Source organism: Bombina bombina, chromosome 1 (assembly GCF_027579735.1).
Source record: "Bombina bombina isolate aBomBom1 chromosome 1, aBomBom1.pri, whole genome shotgun sequence".
Lineage (NCBI taxonomy): Eukaryota > Metazoa > Chordata > Amphibia > Anura > Bombinatoridae > Bombina > Bombina bombina.
Window position 1 is genome coordinate 1,391,339,560 of NC_069499.1, and position 21,575 is coordinate 1,391,361,134.

The 21,575-nt window shown below is 38.9% G+C and overlaps 1 protein-coding gene across 3 annotated transcripts in view; it reads left to right on the forward strand.

Annotated features, from left to right (window-relative positions):
• The window catches only part of LOC128651755 (Fc receptor-like protein 5), a 291,106-nt gene that overhangs the window by 262,932 nt on the left and 6,599 nt on the right, over positions 1–21,575 (forward strand). For all 3 annotated transcript variants that reach the window (XM_053704749.1, XM_053704756.1, XM_053704742.1), the window contains one exon: positions 744–823. In XM_053704749.1, coding sequence (XP_053560724.1) covers positions 744–823 — 80 coding nt within the window. The remainder of the gene's footprint in view (positions 1–743; positions 824–21,575) is intronic.

Genomic DNA, 21,575 nt, shown 5'->3' on the forward strand with positions numbered 1-21,575 from the left:
GGATACACCACAAGAGAAATAAATTTATCAGGTAAGCATAAATTATGTTTTTTAGATATAACAAAGAAGACGCTACTAAGTGAACTTATTGGTGGATAAATATCCTAACACGTTTTTTGGCATTTATTTTTTTTTTTTTTATAGAGTGTGACATTTTTATGTACTTGTACTCTATGTGGCTGATTTAACAATGTCTGGCGGATATGATATGCTGCACAAACAGTTCTAGTAAACTGTTTGTGCAATACTGCCCCCTGCAGATTCACAGCCAATTGGCCTCTAGCAGGGGGTGTCAATCAACCCAATCGTATTCGATCAGGTTGATTGCTGTCTGCCGCTCAGAGGCAGCGGACTAGTTAAGGAGCAGCGATCACATGCTATATTTTGCTGAAATAGAGAGCTAGAAAGATACAAACATGAAGATATTATAATATAGAGGTATGAAGAAAAAGCAAATAAAGATGATATGAAGATAGAGCAGAATCAGGAATGAGAAAAATGGATACCAAAAGAGAAAGTCAGAAATAAATACATTTGAATAAGACAGCAGGAAGTTTTGATATATCATATTTTAGTAAGCCCTGGCTATGCCTTTTGTAACTATACCTTCTGGTACTAGAAACGATCCTATTGAAAAACTGGATGCAGACAACTGAGGATAAATACATGACATGCCCTTTTGTAAAAGTACTCAGCCACTAGTGACAAAAAGTAATATATAATATCTATTTTCTAATCCACAGGAACCATCAAGAACATGAACATGAAGATACACATTCTCAAGGCTGTAGTGTAACTGAAGATCAGGAAGAATACTACAACTGTACGTAAAGAAACATATATGTTGCTTTACTTTAAAGGGACAGTCTACTCCAGACTTTTATTGTTTAAAAAGATAGATAATCCCTGTATTACCCATTACACAGTTTTGCATAACGAACACTGTTATATTAATACACTTTTTACCTCTGTGATTACCTTGTAGCTAAGCCTCTGCAGACTGCCCCTTATCTCAGTTCTTTTGACAGACTTGCATTTTAGCCAATCAGTGTTGGTTCATAAATAACTCCACGGGAGTGAGCACAATGTTATCTATATGGCACACATGAACTAGCGCTGTCTAGCTGTGAAAAACTTTTAAAATACACTGAAGTAAGAGGTGGCCTTCAAGGTCTTCAAAATTAGCACATGAGCCTACCTAACTTTAGCTTTCAACAAAGGATATCAAGAGATCAAAGCAAATTTGATGATGAAAGTAAATTGGAAAGTTGTTTAAAATTGCATGCCCTATGTGAATCATGAAAGTTTAATTTTGACTAGACTGTCCCTTTAATTGACTCTCTCTTCATATTCAGAACAAGATCTCATGTTTAAAGTGAATGTAAATTTTGATGCTAAAGTGCCCGGTTTTTAAAAATTTGATTAAAAACAGGGCCACTTTAATTCATCAAAATTTACATTTCACTCGTTGTGAAAAAATACTTACCTTTTAAACTTGACAGTCGCTCCAGCTTCCTCCGCCCGTTGCAAAGCCTCTTCCTGGGTCTAAAATGACGGATTGGTCATCCTCCAATCACGGCGTTGAATCAGACACTGATTCCCCCGGGGGGGAAGCCGTGATTGGAGGATGACCGATCCATCATTTCTGACATCAGAAATGGCTTGCAATGACCGGGGGAAGCTGGAGCGGCTGTCAAGTTTAAAAGGTAAGTATTTTTCACAACGAGTGAAATGTAAATTTTGATGAATTAAAATGCCCCTGTTTTTAATCGAATTTTTAAAAACCGGGCACTTTAGCATCAAAATTAACATTCACTTTAACTCTTTATTTACTAAAATAATTATTATTATTATAAGAATAACTTTCATGTTCCCTTGAATGAGTTCATTTTACTAAGCCTCTGTCAAATTCTCTCCTGTACTCATTTCTTGCATTTGGTCGCACGAACTTGCGGTAATTTGCACTCCCCATATTTTCAATGGGCGGCGTTGAGTAGCAATGTCCACTTGTATTATAAATTGAAAGTAAATGCAATCGCTTTAACCCAATTGCATTTAACGCTGAAACTTTTTATGTGACCTGAAATTTTGCGTAAAGAGTTTGGCCAGAGGAAAAAATTGCACTAAGTTACATTAATAACCCATAAACTGCTAGAAAATAAATAGATTTGAATATGAGATAGGCGCTAATAAAAGCTATAAATGTTAAAACTAGGAGATAAGTGAAATTTCAAATATCAAATGTAATTAGGATGAATTTTAGGTGCACTAACCAACTCAATTAATGTTGGAAAAAATACAAGAAATACTTTCAGAGATGCAATTCTGTTATTATATGGATAAGTGAGCAAATACAACTGGAGTCCTTAAGTTACTTTTATATAAAACTTAAGAATCCCTTAGGAAAAAGACAGCTGTGATCCACTAGATAAGATTTATAAAACAATCTAAAGACAATTAAAAAGTTAATTTGATATTGTTAATTTAAAGGGTTAAATATAATAATAATAGTTCTACACCAAAATTAATTAATAAAATGTTTTTATAATAACAAACAATCGATACAATTTACATAAAAATAGATACAATTCTCATAAAATTAGTACAGTTTACATAAATTTTAAAAGAGCCCAATATGATCACTATTATTATATTTAACCCTTCTATATAGTACCCCTCTAGACTATTAACCCCTAAACCACCACACCCACACACCGAAAAAAAAAAACCTAACTATTAATCCCTAAACAGCCACACCCCACATCGCAAAGTACCCCTCTACACTACAGGGAGTGCAGAATTATTAGGCAAGTTGTATTTTTGAGGATTAATTTTATTATTGAACAACAACCATGTTCTCAATGAACCCAAAAAACTCATTAATATCAAAGCTGAATATTTTTGGAAGTAGTTTTTAGTTTGTTTTTAGTTTTAGCTATTTTAGGGGGATATCTGTGTGTGCAGGTGACTATTACTGTGCATAATTATTAGGCAACTTAACAAAAAACAAATATATACCCATTTCAATTATTTATTTTTACCAGTGAAACCAATATAACATCTCAACATTCACAAATATACATTTCTGACATTCAAAAACAAAACAAAAACAAATCAGTGACCAATATAGCCACCTTTCTTTGCAAGGACACTCAAAAGCCTGCCATCCATGGATTCTGTCAGTGTTTTGATCTGTTCACCATCAACATTGCGTGCAGCAGCAACCACAGCCTCCCAGACACTGTTCAGAGAGGTGTATTGTTTTCCCTCCTTGTAAATCTCACATTTGATGATGGACCACAGGTTCTCAATGGGGTTCAGATCAGGTGAACAAGGAGGCCATGTCATTAGATTTTCTTCTTTTATACCCTTTCTTGCCAGCCACGCTATGGAGTACTTGGACGCGTGTGATGGAGCATTGTCCTGCATGAAAATCATGTTTTTCTTGAAGGATGCAGACTTCTTCCTGTACCACTGCTTGAAGAAGGTGTCTTCCAGAAACTGGCAGTAGGACTGGGAGTTGAGCTTGACTCCATCCTCAACCCGAAAAGGCCCCACAAGCTCATCTTTGATGATACCAGCCCAAACCAGTACTCCACCTCCACCTTGCTGGCGTCTGAGTCGGACTGGAGCTCTCTGCCCTTTACCAATCCAGCCACAGGCCCATCCATCTGGCCCATCAAGACTCACTCTCATTTCATCAGTCCATAAAACCTTAGAACAATCAGTCTTGAGATATTTCTTGGCCCAGTCTTGACGTTTCAGCTTGTGTGTCTTGTTCAGTGGTGGTCGTCTTTCAGCCTTTCTTACCTTGGCCATGTCTCTGAGTATTGCACACCTTGTGCTTTTGGGCACTCCAGTGATGTTGCAGCTCTGAAATATGGCCAAACTGGTGGCAAGTGGCATCTTGGCAGCTGCACGCTTGACTTTTCTCAGTTCATGGGCAGTTATTTTGCGCCTTGGTTTTTCCACACGCTTCTTGCGACCCTGTTGACTATTTTGAATGAAACGCTTGATTGTTCGATGATCACGCTTCAGAAGCTTTGCAATTTTAAGAGTGCTGCATCCCTCTGCAAGATATCTCACTATTTTTGACTTTTCTGAGCCTGTCAAGTCCTTCTTTTGACCCATTTTGCCAAAGGAAAGGAAGTTGCCTAATAATTATGCACACCTGATATAGGGTGTTGATGTCATTAGACCACACCCCTTCTAATTACAGAGATGCACATCACCTAATATGCTTAATTGGTAGTAGGCTTTCGAGCCTATACAGCTTGGAGTAAGACAACATGCATAAAGAGGATGATGTGGTCAAAATACTCATTTGCCTAATAATTCTGCACTCCCTGTATTAACTCCTTAACTGCCACAACCCCAATTGCAAAGTACCCAATAATCTCTAAACCCACTAACCATCTAACACTCCTAACCAGCTAACTCCCCTAACACCCCAAACAAAATTACATTACATTTAAAAAAAACTAACATTACAGAAAAAAAAACTACCAAAAATAAAAAACCCACAGTTATACCTATTCTAAAACTAAAGCCCCACTTAAAAAATAATAATAATAATAACCCTATAGTAACACTAAAATAAACTTGTACTCTTTTCATCTACAAAAAAAGCTGCCCTATTCTACAATACACATAAATCGCCACACACAAAAAGCCTATCTAAAAAATGATTGCCAACTGCGGTGCTCCTCTTCTATCCAGGCAGCGGTGGCAATGTGGCGATTTAGGGGTTGAGTAGGGGGTTTATGACATTTCGGGTTATCGGTGACGGGCGAGTATGGTTGATTTTATGGTTGATTTTTTTTCTGCTTGTCTCAGTTCATTGAAGTCTAGGGGGAGTATTGTTAACGCGGTCACTATATTCTAACCTCCTCTTTGCGTGCGTCAGGTTAGAGTGCAAGTGAAATATTTTTACTTTATAACTTGTAATATGCGGCTACCCGATGCACGCAAAGCGCCAAAACTGAGCATAGTTAACACGCGAGCAGGAGCAATAAATAGCGCTCCACTCGTAATCTAGCCCTGTATTGTGTAAGTTACTTATTTCCACAAGCTGCGTGTGTGCATGTGTAAATATTTGTGTTTAATCTTATTATACAGTATGTTAAAATGTATTTACTTTTACATAAAACATCATTTTCAATTTCTTGTTTTCAAAGGATAGGCCACATTTACTTTTGTTTTATTTTTTACCTCGATATATTCAATTTAATATGAAATAATATCACTGTTTGCCTTATTTCTATCACAAGTAATTTTTTGTTCTTTTTACTTTGCCAGTTAAGATTTTCTCACCTTCATAAGTAATGTAATTAAACATGAATACATCATTGCCCTAGAGACATAAAAGTGTGAAAAGAAAATGATCTGTGTTATAGACAAGCAATGGTACAATCATCAAATATCCTAAATGTGTTTTTATCTCCTGCAAGTAAGATTACCACATAGTTAAAATCAGTTCCAGAGCAGCAATGCACTACTGGGATCTGATGGAATACATCTGGTAAACCAATGACAAGAGGCATAGCCACCAATTACCAGCTGACTCCAGTACTGCATTACTACTCCTTAGCTTACCTAGGTATGCTTTTTAACAAAGGATACCAAAAGAAAAAAGGTAATTTTTTTAATAGAAGTAAATTTAAGACACCTAGATTACGAGTTTTACGTTGCAGCTTTTAACGCTGAAAAAATGGCAATTTCAGCTTAAAAGTAACAACCTATTGGGAGTTGTGTTGGTATAGCTATACCCCAAGTATTTTAGCCTGTAACGCAACGTCAATCCCGCACTGAAATAATTTACATTTTTGCATAGGATTTTCATAGCGCCAGTATTACAGGTTGTGCGGTGAGGCTAAAATGCTTGTGTTACAGCCTATACCGACACGAGCCATACCGCCATCTGAAAGCAGTAATTATGAGTTTTGCGCCACAAAAATGTTTCACAGAACTCATAACTAAAGTGTTACAAAGTAAATTAACACCCATAAACTACCTATTAACCCCTAAACCGCCACCCTCCCACATCGCAAACACTATATTAAACGTATTAACCCCTAATCTGCCACCCACCCACATTGCGACTATTCGATAGTTATTAACCCCTAATCTCCCGCCCACCCACATCGCCAACACTATTTAAATATATTAACCCCTATTCCCGCCGCCACTATAATAAAGTTATTAACCTCTATTCCGCCGCTCCCCAACATCGCCGCCACTAAATAAAGTTATTAACCCCTAAACCTCCAGCCCCCCACATCTCTGCCACTAAATAAACCTATTAACCCCTAAACGCATATCGCAAAACACTATATTAAACTATTAACCCCTAAACCTAACACCCCCCTAACTTTAAATTCAAATTAAAATATAACTCTATTTATTTAAATAAAAACTTACCTATGAAATAAATATAAACCTAACATTAAACTATAAATTAACCTAACATAACTATTCTAATAAAATAAAAAAACTACCAATTAAAATATCTAAATTTCAAATTTAAAAAACCTAACACTATGAAAAAAATTAAAAAATCTAAATTACAACTAAAAAAAAAAATCCTACTAAAATTTAAAAAAAATAAAAAAAATAAAAAACACTAAGATTAAAAAAATAGAATAAACGAAATTATCAAAAATAAAAACAATTACACCTTATCTAATAGCCCTATCAAAATAAATAGGCCCCCCAAAATAAAAACACCCCCTAGCCTACAATAAACAACCAATAGCCCTTAAAAGGGCCTTTTGTAGAGCATTGCCCTAAATCAGCTCTTTTACCTGTAAAAAAATACAAAGTCCCCCCAACAGTAAAACACACCACCCAACCAACCCCTGAAAATAAAAAACCTAACTCTAAAAAAAAAACTAAGCTACCCATTGCCCCTTAAGGGGCATTTGTAAGGGCATTGCCCTTAAAAGGGCATTTAGATCTTTTTCAAAGCCCAAAGCCCTTATCTAAAAAAAAAACACCCCAAAAAAATATTTAAAAAAAAATAACACTAACCCCAGAAGATCTACTCACAGTTCCTGAAGTCTGAACATCCATCTCCATCCAGGCAGCAAGATCTTCATTCAGGTGGCGAGGTCTTCATCCATCTCGGGAGCGTCTTCTATCTTCAAACGGGCGGCGCGGAGCCATCCTGGAAGCCAAATATATCCAGCACGGAGCTTCCTCTTCATACGGTTACCTTGCATTCCTATTGGCTGATTTGATTCTTCAAATTCATATCAGCCAATAAGATGAGAGCTTCTGAAATCCTATTGGCTGATTCAGTAGAGTAGAGCTACTGAAATCCTATTGGCTGATTTGAACAGCCAATAGGATTTCAGCAGGTCTCATCCTATTGGCTGATTTGAATTTGAAGAATCAAATCAGCCAATAGGAATGCAAGGTACGCCATTTTGAAACAGCTACCTTGCATTCAACTTCAGTGTACGGCGGCGACCGTATGAAGAAGACGCTCCACGCAGGATGTCTTCGGCTTCCAGGATGGCTCTGCTCCATGCCGCCGAGATGAAGATAGGTTCTGTTTTTTGGGGGGGTTTTGGGTTTTTTTTTTTTTATTAGGGCTTTGAGCTTTGAAAAACAGCTAAATGCTCTTTTAAGGGCAATGCAAAAGAGCTGAATGCCCTTTTAAGGGTGATGCCCATACAAATGCCCATTTAGGGGCAATGGGTAGCTTAGGTATTTTTTTTAGAGTTAGGTTTTTATTTTGGGGGTTGGTTAGGTTTTACTGTTGGGGGGACTTTGTATTTATTTACAGGTAAAAGAGTTGATTTTTTTAGGGCAATGCCCTACAAAAGGCCCTTTTAAGGGCTATTGGTAGTTTATTGTAGGCTAGGGGGTGTTTTTATTTTGAGGGGCTTTTTTATTTTTATAGGGCTATTAGATTAGGTGTAATTTTTTTATTTTTGATAAATTTGTTTATTTTTTGTAATCTTACGCCTAGATTACGAGTTTTGCGGTAACAGGGGTGCGGTGCTAACGAGCAGTTTCTGCTCACCGCTCACCTACAGACAACGCTGGTATTACGGATTTTTATAAACCTGGCATTAGCCGCAGAAAAGTGAGCGGAGAGCAAAATTTTGCTCCACATCTCACCTCAATACCAGCGCTGCTTACGGTAGCGGTGAGCTGGCAGTGTTCAGCTCCTAACGCAGCCCCATTGATTCCTATGGGGGAATAAAATTTACGTCTACACCTAATACCCTAACATGAACCCTGAGTCTAAACACCCCTAATCTTATACTTATTAACCCCTAATCTGCTGCCCCCGACATCGCCGACACCTGCATTATATTTATTAACCCCTAATCTGCCGCCCCCAAATGTCACCGCAACCTACCTACATTTATTAACCCCTAATCTGCCACCCCCACTATATTAAAGTTATTAACCCTAAACCTAAGTCTAACCCTAACTCCCCCTAACTTAAATATAATTTAAATAAATCTAAATAAAATAACTAGCATTAACTACATTATTCCTATTTAAAACTAAATACTTACCTATAAAATAAACCCTAAGATAGCTACAATATAACTAATAGTTACATTATAGCTAGCTTAGGGTTTATTTTTATTTTACAGGCAACTTTGTATTTATTTTAACTAGGTAGAATAGTTATTAAATAGTTATTAACTATTTAATAGCTACCTAGTTAAAATAAAGACAAATTTACCTGTAAAATAAAACCTAACCTAAGTTACACTAACACCTAACACTACACTATAATTAAATTAATTACCTAAATTAAATTAATTACAATTAAATAAAATTAACTAAAGTACAAAAAACAAACAAACACTAAATTACAGAAAATAATAAAATAATTACAAGATTTTGAAACTAATTACACCTAATCTAATCCCCCTAATGAAATAAAAAAGCCCCCCAAAATAATAAAAAAGCTACCCTATACTAAATTACAAATAACCCTTAAAAGGGCTTTTTGCGGGGCATTGCCCCAAAGTAATCAGCTATTTTACCTGTAAAAAAAAGTACAATACCCCCCCCAATATTAAAACCCACCACCCACACACCCAACCCTACTCTAAAACCCACCCAATACCCCCTTAATAAAACCTAACACTAACCCCCTGAAGATCACCTTACCGGGAGACGTCTTCACCCAACCGGGCCGAAGTCCTCAACGAAGCCAGACAAAGTCTTTCTCCAGACGGGCAGAAGTCTTCATCCAGACGGCATCTTCTATCTTCATCCATCCGGCGGGGAGCGGGTCCATCTTCAAGACATCCGACGTGGAGCATCCTCTTCCATCGAAGTCTTCCTTTGGCCAATCAGCCAATAGGATTTTTTCTACCTTAATTCCTTAATTTAATACCTTAATTAATATAATTTATTTAATTATAGTGTAGTGTTAGGTATTATTGTAACTTAGGTTAGGTTTTATTTTACAGGTACTTTTGTCTTTATTTTAACTAGGTAGTTATTAAATAGTTAATACTAATTAACTATTGTACCTAGAAAAAATAAATACAAACTTGCCTGTAAAATAAAAATAAACCCTAAGATAGCTACAATGTAATTATTAGTTATACTAGTCCTAAAGCCCGTTCACACGGGCCATTTTTTGCAGTACAGCAGTCCCACCCCTTGCTCTCTCCCTCCCCCTCTCTTTTGCTCTCTCTCTCTCCCCCCTATCTTTTGCTCTCTCTCCCCCCTCTCTTTTGCTATCTCTCTCCCCCTCTCTTTTGAGCTCTCTCTCTCACCCCTCTCTTTTGCACACTCTCTCCCTACTCTCTTTTGCGCTCTCTCTCTCCCCCTCTCTTTTGCGCTCTCTCCCCCCTCTCTTTTGCACTCACTCTCTCCCCCTCTCTTTTGCGCTCTTTCTCCCCCCTCTCTTTTGCGCTCTCTCCCCCCCTCTCTTTTGCGCTCTCTCTCCCCCCTCTCTTTTGCGCTCTTCCCCCCTCTCTTTTGCGCTCCCTCTCTACCCCCTCTTTTGCGCTCTCTCTCCCCCCACTTTTGCGCTCTCTCTCTCTCCCCCCTCTTTTGCACTCTCTCTCTCCCCCTCTTTTGCGCTCTCTCTCTCCCCCCTCTTTTGCGCTCTCTCTCTCCCCCTCTCTTTTGTGCTCTCTCTCTCTCCCCCCTCTGTTTTGTGTTCTCTCTCTCCCCCCTCTCTTTTGCGCTGTCTCTGTCCCCCTCTTTTGCGTTCTCTCTCTCCCATCTCTTTTGCGCTCTCTCCCCCCTCTCTCTCTCTTTCTCCCCTCTCTCTCCCCCCTCTTTTGCGCTCTCTCTCCCCCCTCTTTTGTGCTCTCTCTCTCCCCTCTCTTTTGCGCTCTCTCTCTCCCCTCTCTTTTGCGCTCTCTCCCCCCTCTTTTGCGCTCTCTCTCCCCTCCTCTTTTGCGCTCTCTCTCTCCTCCTCTTTTGCGCTCTCTCTCCCCTCCTCTTTTGTGCTCTCTCTCTCCCCCCTCTCTTTTGCGCTCTCTCTCTCCCACTCTCTTTTGCGCTCTCTCTCTCCTCCATCTCTTTTGCGCTCTCTCCCCCCCCATCTCTTTTGCACTCTCTCTCCCCTCTCTCTCTCCCCTCTCTTTTGCGCTCTCTCTCTCTCCCCCTCTCTCTCCCCTCTCTTTTGCACTCCCTCTCTCCCCCTCTCTTTTGCACTCTCTCTCCCCCCCCTCTCTTTTGCGCTCTCTACCCCCCTCTCTTTTGCACTCTCTCTCCCCCCTCTCTTTTGCGCTCTCTCCCCCCTCTCTTTTGCGCTCTCTCCCCCCTCTTTTGCGTTTTCTCTCCTGTCTCTCTTTTGCGCTCTCTCTCCCCCCCTCTCCTTTGTGCTTTCTCTCCCGCCCTCTCTTTTTCGCTCTCTCTCCCCCCTCAATTTTGCGCTTTCTCTCCCCCCTCTCTTTTGCGCTTTCTCTCCCCCCCTCTCTTTTGCGCTTTCTCTCTCCCCCCTCTTTTGTGCTCTCTCTCCCCCCTCTCTTTTGCGTTCTCTCCCCCCTCTCTTTTGTGCTCTCTCTCTCCCCCTCTCTTTTGTGCTCTCTCTCTCCCCTCTCTTTTGCTCTCTCTCTCCCCCTATTTTGCTCTCTTTCTCTCCTCCCTATTTTGCTCTCTCTCTCTCCCCCCCTCTTTTGCGCTCTCTCTCTCCCCCTCTCTTTTGCGCTCTCTCCCCCCTCTCTTTTGCGCTCTCTCTCTCCCCCCCTCTTTTGCGCTCTCTCTCTCTCCCCCCCTCGCTCTCCCCCCCTCGCTCTCCCCCCTCTCTCTCCCCCACCCCTCTTTCTCCCCCACCCCTCTTTCTCCCCCCCTCTCTCTCCCCCTCCCCCCCTCTCTCTCCCCCCTCCCCCCCCCACTCTCTCTCTCTCCCCTCTCTCCCCCCTCTCTCTCTCCCATCCTCTCTATCTCTATCTCTCTCCCCTCTCTATCTCTCTCCCCTCAGTCTCTATCTCTCTCCCCTCGCGCGACCGCATCTGACCACGCCCCCTTTATGTCTGACCACGCCCCATTTACGCCCGGCCATGCCCCCTTCACGATCATTCACACCCAACCACGCCCCCTTCACGTCGGCCATGCCCTCGGTCACGCCTGGTCACGCCCACTTCTGCCGCAGATCAGCTGCTGCTAGGGACTGAAAGGCTAGGTGTGTTTGTCCTCGTGCTGTATTTAGTATTTAGTTTTAAATAGGAATAATTTAGTTAATTGTAGTTATTTTATTTATATTTATTTAAATTATATTTAAGTTAGGGGGGTGTTAGGGTTAGGGTTAGACTTAGATTTAGGGGTTAATAACTTTAATATAGTGGCGGCGACGTTGGGGGCAGAAGAATAGGGGTTAATAAATGTAGGTAGGTGTCAGCGATGTTAAGGACGGCAGATTAGGGGGTTAATAAAATTTAACTAGTGTTTGCGAGGCGGGAGTGCGGCGGTTTAGGGGTTAATATATTTATTATAGTGGCAGCGATGTCCGGTTCGGCAGATTAGGGGTTAAAAAAATTATTTTTTGTGTTTGCGATGTGGGGGGGGCCTCGGTTTAGGGGTCAATAGGTAGTTTATGGGTGTTAGTGTACTTTTTAGCACTTTATTTAAGAGTTTTATACTACGGCGTTAGCCCATAAAACTCTTAACTACTGACTTTAAAATGCGGTACCAGGCTTGACAGGAGAGGGTGTACCGCTCACTTTTTGGAAGACTCGTAATACCGGCGTTATGCAAGTCCAATTGAAAAAAGAGGATACGCAATTGATGTAAGTGGATTTGCGGTATTTTCGAGTCTGGCCGAAAAAGTGAGCGGTACACCTTTACCTGCAAGACTCGTAATACCAGCGGGCGTTAAAAAGCAGCGTTTGGACCTCTCAACGCTGCTTTTTAAGCCTAACGCAAGACTCGTAATCTAGCAGTTAGTGTTTTTTATTTTTCGTGATTTTAGTGTTAAATTATTTTTGGTAAACTTAGATTTTTGTAAAAAAATGTGTAGGATTTGTTTTTTTTTAGTTGTAATTTAGATTTTTATTTTTTTTCCGTAGTGTTTTTTTTTTTTTAATTTGTAATTTAGATATTTGAATTGGTATTTTTTTTTTATTAAATTAGTTATGTTTGGTTAATTTATAGTTTAATGTTAGGTTTATATTTATTTCACAGGTAATGTTTTATTTATTTATATTAGTTATATAGTAATTTTAATTTAAAGTTAGGAGGTTAATAACTTTATCATAGTGGCAGTGATGTCGGGGAGCGGCGGAATAGGGGTTAATAACTTTTATTAGTGGCGGCGAAGGTCGGGAGCGGCAGATTAGGGGTTAATAACTTTATTTAGGTGTCGGTGATGTCGGGGGCAGCAGATTAGAGAGTTTAGACTAGGGGGTTATGTTAGGGTGTTAGGTTTAAACGTAACTTTTTTCCCCTTAGACATCAATGTGGCTGTGTTACAGAGATTTTTCATTCCGCGCTTCAGGTGTTTTTTTTCTAACACTCTCTCCCCATTGATGTCTATGGGGGGAAAGCGTGCACAAGCACATCAAAGCAGCCCTTGGATTTTGTGCGGTACGCCACCATATCGCACGCACAAGGAGGCTTTTTAGAAACTCGTAAAGGCAGCACTATGGATGGTGAAATAACACAACTTTTGTTGCGTTCGTTTCGCACCCTGTTTACCACAAAACTTGTAATTTAGGTGAAAGTTTCTGAAAATGTTAAGCTCTTTAAAACCATAAATGTTTCATTTTTGCTTTAATGTCCCTTAAATTCCAAGGAAACAGTGTAAAGATAGGGCCAGATTACGAGTGGATTGGTAAGTCTGCTAGAAATAAGTTTTTGTGCACATCTGATACCGCTCATATTAAAACTATATAGTAAAAAGCCGAACTTCAAATATCGCAATCTCATTAACTTATTCTCCCATAGACTTTAATGGAGCGTGAAAAGTGTGTGTGTGGGGGGGGGGGGGGCAGGGGAAAAGCACCCGACTCCCATGTAAACCTGATCACGTTTAACCAAGTGCACTAACCCAATATAAAATATTAATATTTTACAGTCAATGTTCGACATTCAAATTCCAATGTTCTTCACATAGCAGAATATGTTCTATTTATTCTCAAGATTATATATAGGTATATAGATATATACAGATATATATAGGAATGTACGACAAATGAAGAGAGAGGGACCATGGAGTGTTGCAGTAAAAACAATCCTTTATTGTAAAGACTTTAAAACAGCAGCAGCAGCAGTTCATCAGAACTTCATCCTCAGAGCTTGTCTGTCACAATGGCTGACGCGTTTCGGCTGTACAAGCCGTAATCATAGGCTTAGCTTAATTGATGGCAGACAAGCTGAGTGTTTTAAAACATGAAACACCACACAATTGGCTAAAATCAAATTAACATTACTCTATATACAAATAGGATGTGTGCTTAAAGGTCCCATGCTGAAACCAATTTGATTAAACCCTTTACCTTTATGATTTTGAGGCTAACTAATGACCTTTCTAAGTAAAAAACTACTTTGTGTTAAACATGATATTAATGATCAACTCCTAACAACTAACATTCAGTATTAATGCCCCCAATTTCTTATGCCTATACAAAAATAGCTAGAAAGGCTTATATGATAATGTTTACAAGTATATCCCATTTTCATGGGCACAGCAATCAATACTTTATTGGTTATATTAGTATCTAAATTAGAATTATATTCCATTTCATATTGCTACATTCTACTTGATAGTTCTAAAATGGGGAAACTAGGTTTATATTATAACAATGACATTCAATGTTTAAAGTTCACATTTTTCATATATATATATTGTATTTTTTCTTTCTCTCTGTTTGTAAGAAACAGAATGGTTTATAAAAACATTTAGACATTAACAACATTGTTACGTTACAAGCTAAGAAAGTAGTAAGTTAACAACTCTGTACTAAATCTTTATCAACATTGGAATAAACCAGATCTCTTTTTAGTAATTTCTCTCTTAGGTTTTGGATTTTAAATTTTCAATTTTGGGGTAGTTTAAGAGGTCTTATATCCAAAAGGTAAATAATGTGTTAATGTGAATTAATTATGTTAATACATAGGTGGTATATAAAGATGTATAGTATTTGTTATGTGCACAATAGATAATAATAGAGTTTAATAGAGTTTAGATTTTAAATTTTAATTTTAAATTTTAGATTTTAAACATTAAGACTTAGGAAACACACTAAACATTGATATAAAAAATCAATACCAAAAATTGATCAGGTCATACTCGCTTTTTAATCCCTGTGGTTTCCTAGTTTTGAGTGTAAGCATTCAATACAACTCTTGTTTGGCCAATTGTAAATCCCTATCTCCTCCTTGTTGGGGAGGGGGTACATGGTCAATAATAGTGCCATCTAAGGCTCTCTGCCTTTTTGTCATGGAAAGTGTTGAAGTGTGTTATAAGGGGTGTAGTGAGTGTGCCCATTTTTATGTTGCAAACATGGTCTCGAATTCGGCATCTGATTTCTCTAGAGGTCATCCCTACATACTGTAGGTCACATAGGGAGCATGTCAATAAGTATATAACATACATAGCCCTGCAATTATAGCACTTTTTGTGTGTAAAAGTTTCTCTTGCAACCATACTCGAGAAACCATTGCCAATCTGGACTAGTTCACAGGCTTTGCATTTGGGGTTATGGCACTTATATACCACCTTGACTGATAACTATGAACTCTGATTAGATTTTAACTTTTTAAGCAGGTTACCTATTGTTAGACCTCTCTTATAGGCAAAACCACATCCCTTTCTGGCTATGTCTAACAAGTCTTTTGTGCTTTTCGATTATTTTGCAAATTTGACCAAATTGTTCACTATATGTGGTTAAGAAAGTAATTTTTTCACATGTCTTACTAACTCTTCAAGAAGTATCCCTTTTTCTCACCAGTAACTCATCTCTTTCACAAGTTTCCACTGATTTTCTAATGCCCTTGACCATTTGCTTTGGGTAGTCTCTAGACACTAATCTCTCTGTTAAGTCGTCTGCTTGCTTAGTAATGTTTTGACGAATTGCCATTTATTAATAGCCTTAAAAACCCAATTGGGGTGGCTGCGTTTTGCATTTAATAATGTGTTTCTTGCAGATGGTTTACAGTAGATTTGGGTGTCTACACAACCTCCCTCTCTGTTGGGGGTTCCTGACAGTGTTGCATCCCAAAAATTAATCTGTCTTCTCCCAAGTTCATGGGTAAAAGAGAGGCCTATATCATTTGTATTCATAACCCTCATGAATTCCTCTACCATTACCTCATCACCATGTCAAATTAATATCATATCATCAATGAACCTTTTGTAAAAGGTTATATAGGTTTTAAAGAGGTTACCCTCTCCATAGATGTGGGACTGCTCCCACCACCCCATAAAGAGGTTTTGCTCCTATGGCAGTCCCATACCTCTGGAGATAGAATTCAACCTCAAACCTAAAATCAATTATCATCAAAGAGACCCGATCTTTCTAAGAAAAATTCTATGGCTTTTAGGCCTTCCTCATGAGGTATAGAGTAGTACAAGGCTTTAACATCAATTGTTAACCACTTAATTTCTTGTTTCCATTTTTGTTCTTTCAGTAGTTCTATAAGATGTTTAGTATCTGTTGAATGGCTGGATAAACCCTCCACAAAGGGTTATAAAATTGCATCCAGCCATTGAGACAGATGCTCTGTTATTGATCCTATGCCACTTATTATGGGGCATCCTTGTATCGTAGGAATCTATGAAAAGAAAAGACAGAAGCGCCACATGGCCCAATATTGTTTGTTCAGAGATGGATAAATCTTAAGGTGATGAGTAAACTCACGTTTGGTAGAGCACCTCAATTAGTGCTAGATATACGGTCTGGGATCTATTAGGTCACCCAGAAGACCAACCTCCTGCACAGGAACTGATGTCTGTATAGGCGAGAGGGAAACACAGGTGCCAATATGGCCTAGTATTGCTGGTGCAAAGGTGTCAATACAAGCAAAGAGAAGAATGATACTCACAAAGTGTGAAGCACCTCTTGTGGTGCTATAGAGGCATGAAGGGGTCAATTCAGTCACCCAACAGACTTGTAGCCAGAAATACAAATGGATCCAAAGGTACAAAGGATCCCACAACTGGTCCAGAAAAACGAATATTCCTCCAGAGAGGGATAAAAGATATATGTCCCAAAGAAAAATGCAGCAAGTGTTCAAAATATAAAAAAGTGATTTTAATAAAAATTATAAAAATAACAGGCAACGCGTTTCTCAGCAGATAGCTGTTTCATCAGGCTTCATCTGAAGCCTGATGAAACAGCTATCTGCTGAGAAACGCGTTGCCTGTTATTTTTATAATTTTTATTAAAATCACTTTTTTATATTTTGAACACTTGCTGCATTTTTCTTTGGGACATATATCTTTTATCCCTCTCTGGAGGAATATTCGTTTTTCTGGACCAGTTGTGGGATCCTTTGTACCTTTGGATCCATTTGTATTTCTGGCTACAAGTCTGTTGGGTGACTGAATTGACCCCTTCATGCCTCTATAGCACCACAAGAGGTGCTTCACACTTTGTGAGTATCATTCTTCTCTTTGCTTGTATTGACACCTTTGCACCAGCAATACTAGGCCATATTGGCACCTGTGTTTCCCTCTCGCCTATACAGACATCAGTTCCTGTGCAGGAGGTTGGTCTTCTGGGTGACCTAATAGATCCCAGACCGTATATCTAGCACTAATTGAGGTGCTCTACCAAACGTGAGTTTACTCATCACCTTAAGATTTATCCATCTCTGAACAAACAATATTGGGCCATGTGGCGCTTCTGTCTTTTCTTTTCATAGATTGCCGCTCCTGGATCCTGGCCTGGATCATCACAGATAGCTGCCTCCCATCCCAATAGAGACTTTCACTTTATTACCATTGTGTTTGTATGATTGTATATTATTTGTATCACTTTGTATTACATTGTCACTAATTTTTACTGCATAATATTGCACATTGTATGATTTATCACTCTCTATTCACATTGATATTGGTATACACAGCATATCATTTGATTTTTCACTAGTATTTTTCAGATTTGTTAATACTAATCCTAAACACAAGTACTTAATATATAGATATATAAGTATAGATTTATTTGGTTACATCCCCTCTCTTACACTTAGGGCGCCCCCTCTCTGTCTTCTTGTATCGTAGGAGTAGGTTTATGGATTTTGGGGAGATGGTTAAAAACTGGTATAATTGGATTGTTCATCAGTAGAAATGCATATGTACTTTCATCAAAAATACTCACTCATCCAATAGGTGTCTGGGTTAACTTTCGAAAGTGTGTGTGGGATCACTCCTTAGGTGTGTATATTGTTTCTTATCATTGAGTTATCTTAGGGCCTTAGTTATAAACTGGTCCCTGTTCATCACTACAATGGAGTCACCCTTATCAGCTGCTCTGATAGTTAGGTTATCATTGTCTTGTATTAATCTTAATGCTTCCCTTTCTTTCCTTGATAAGTTATTTTTGTTTGCATTTGTTTTTACATTTTCAGCTAGAGTGGTAAGATCTTTTTCCACTCTTGTCGGAAAAGTTTCCAAAATCTGGCCCTTATTATGTATAGGATAAAATGTAGATTTGTTTCTGAAGGAGGAAAGCTTTAAAGGCTCAACATATCCCTTTAGCTCTCTCAGAATACAAGTCTTCTAATGCAACAACATCACAGTTTTCTTTAAAGGTCAAGAGGCATATTTATTAAATGTCTGTCGGACCTGATCCGACAGTGCGAATCAGGTCCGACAGACATCGCTGAATGCGGAGAGCAATATGCTCTCCATATTCAGCATTGCACCAGCAGCTCACAAGAGCTGCTGGTGCAACGCCGCCCCCTGCAGACTCGCAGCCAATGGGCCACCAGCAGGGAGTGTCAATCAACCCGATCGTACTCGATCGGGTTGAATTGTTGCGATTCCTGTCCGCCTGCTCTGAGCAGGAGGACAGGATTATGGAGCAGCGGTCTTTGTGACCGCTGCTCCATAACTTGTGTTTCTGGCGAGTCTGAAGGCTCGCCAGAAACACGGGCCATCAAGCTCCTTTCAGAGCTTGATAGATAGGCCCCCAAGTGTGAATTGCAGTCAGGAGATGTCTGGTCACAATCCCTTTCCAAAGAATTCTCAGATTTATAAAACGTTTTAAGGTGAGATTTCTAATCAGTTTGTATACATCTAATAGTGTTTGAAATAAACTAAAATTAGAAGATGGTAAAAAATTCAAACCTTTATTTACAACTTTTCTTTCCATGTCACTTAGACTGTAATCTGAAATGTTGATTACATTATCTAATGATATTTCGTTGTAAATGGGACAAATTTTTTCCACAACGATGTGAGAGACTGATAAAGTCATACAGAAAATCATTACTTCAAGTTATTGCTGCTAAAGGTGGTTCTACAAGCTATTGAATCATAAGGTCTTCACACATGACTTCTCCATTTTCACTTTATTTTTGTTAAATAAATCATGACCCGGTGTAATATGTCATGTGTTGTTGTTCATCTGAGGTTGTATTTTCCTAACTTTAAGACCTGCTAAGGACCAGATGATTGTTATTATGTCATGATAAGTAAAATCATAGAATTCAAAGAGGGTGTAGTTTTTCACATGACTGTACATCTTTAGACATGTATATATATATATGTATCTCTATGTTAAAGCCCTTTGGAGCCTTTCCATTTCCTTACACCTGAGACCTCATATGCTTGAGGCTTTATAACTTTTATGTATGGAGCTTGAGGCCCCCTTGTTTCCGGTTCATCTCTTTCACAGGTTTCCACTGATTTTCTAATGCCCTTGACCATTTGCTTTGGGTAGTCTCTAGACACTAATCTCTCTGTTAAGTCGTCTGCTTGCTTAGTAATGTTCTGACGAATTGCCATTTATTAATAGCCTTAAAAACCCAATTGGGGTGGCTGCGTTTTGCATTTAATAATGTGTTTCTTGCAGACGGTTTACAGTAGATTTGGGTGTCTACACAACCTCCCTCTCTGTTGGGGGTTCCTGACAGTGTTGCATCCCAAAAATTAATCTGTCTTCTCCCAAGTTCATGGGTAAAAGAGAGGCCTATATCATTTGTATTCATAACCCTCATGAATTCCTCTACCATTACCTCATCACCATGTCAAATTAATATCATATCATCAATGAACCTTTTGTAAAAGGTTATATAGGTTTTAAAGAGGTTACCCTCTCCATAGATGTGGGACTGCTCCCACCACCCCATAAAGAGGTTTTGCTCCTATGGCAGTCCCACACCTCTGGAGATAGAATTCAACCTCAAACCTAAAATCAATTATCATCAAAGAGACCCGATCTTTCTAAGAAAAATTCTATGGCTTTTAGGCCTTCCTCATGAGGTATAGAGTAGTACAAGGCTTTAACATCAATTGTTAACCACTTAATTTCTTGTTTCCATTTTTGTTCTTTCAGTAGTTCTATAAGATGTTTAGTATCTGTTGAATGGCTGGATAAACCCTCCACAAAGGGTTATAAAATTGCATCCAGCCATTGAGACAGATGCTCTGTTATTGATCCTATGCCACTTATTATGGGGCATCCTTGTATCGTAGGAGTAGGTTTATGGATTTTGGGGAGATGGTTAAAAACTGGTATAATTGGATTGTTCATCAGTAGAAATGCATATGTACTTTCATCAAAAATACTCACTCATCCAATAGGTGTCTGGGTTAACTTTCGAAAATGTGTGTGTGGGATCACTCCTTAGGTGTGTATATTGTTTCTTATCATTGAGTTATCTTAGGGCCTTAGTTATAAACTGGTCCCTGTTCATCACTACAATGGAGTCACCCTTATCAGCTGCTCTGATAGTTAGGTTATCATTGTCTTGTATTAATCTTAATGCTTCCCTTTCTTTCCTTGATAAGTTATTTTTGTTTGCATTTGTTTTTACATTTTCAGCTAGAGTGGTAAGATCTTTTTCCACTCTTGTCGGAAAAGTTTCCAAAATCTGGCCCTTATTATGTATAGGATAAAATGTAGATTTGTTTCTGAAGGAGGAAAGCTTTAAAGGCTCAACATATCCCTTTAGCTCTCTCAGAATACAAGTCTTCTAATGCAACAACATCACAGTTTTCTTTAAAGGTCAAGAGGCATATTTATTAAATGTCTGTCGGACCTGATCCGACAGTGCGAATCAGGTCCGACAGACATCGCTGAATGCGGAGAGCAATATGCTCTCCATATTCAGCATTGCACCAGCAGCTCACAAGAGCTGCTGGTGCAACGCCGCCCCCTGCAGACTCGCAGCCAATGGGCCACCAGCAGGGAGTGTCAATCAACCCGATCGTACTCGATCGGGTTGAATTGTTGCGATTCCTGTCCTCCTGCTCAGAGCAGGCGGACAGGATTATGGAGCAGCGGTCTTTGTGACCGCTGCTCCATAACTTGTGTTTCTGGCGAGTCTGAAGGCTCGCCAGAAACACGGGCCATCAAGCTCCTTTCGGAGCTTGATAGATAGGCCCCCAAGTGTGAATTGCAGTCAGGAGATGTCTGGTCACAATCCCTTTCCAAAGAATTCTCAGATTTATAAAACGTTTTAAGGTGAGATTTCTAATCAGTTTGTATACATCTAATAGTGTTTGAAATAAACTAAAATTAGAAGATGGTAAAAAATTCAAACCTTTATTTACAACTTTTCTTTCCATGTCACTTAGACTGTAATCTGAAATGTTGATTACATTATCTAATGATATTTCGTTGTAAATGGGACAAATTTTTTCCACAACGATGTGAGAGACTGATAAAGTCATACAGAAAATCATTACTTCAAGTTATTGCTGCTAAAGGTGGTTCTACAAGCTATTGAATCATAAGGTCTTCACACATGACTTCTCCATTTTCACTTTATTTTTGTTAAATAAATCATGACCCGGTGTAATATGTCATGTGTTGTTGTTCATCTGAGGTTGTATTTTCCTAACTTTAAGACCTGCTAAGGACCAGATGATTGTTATTATGTCATGATAAGTAAAATCATAGAATTCAAAGAGGGTGTAGTTTTTCACATGACTGTACATCTTTAGACATGTATATATATGTATCTCTATG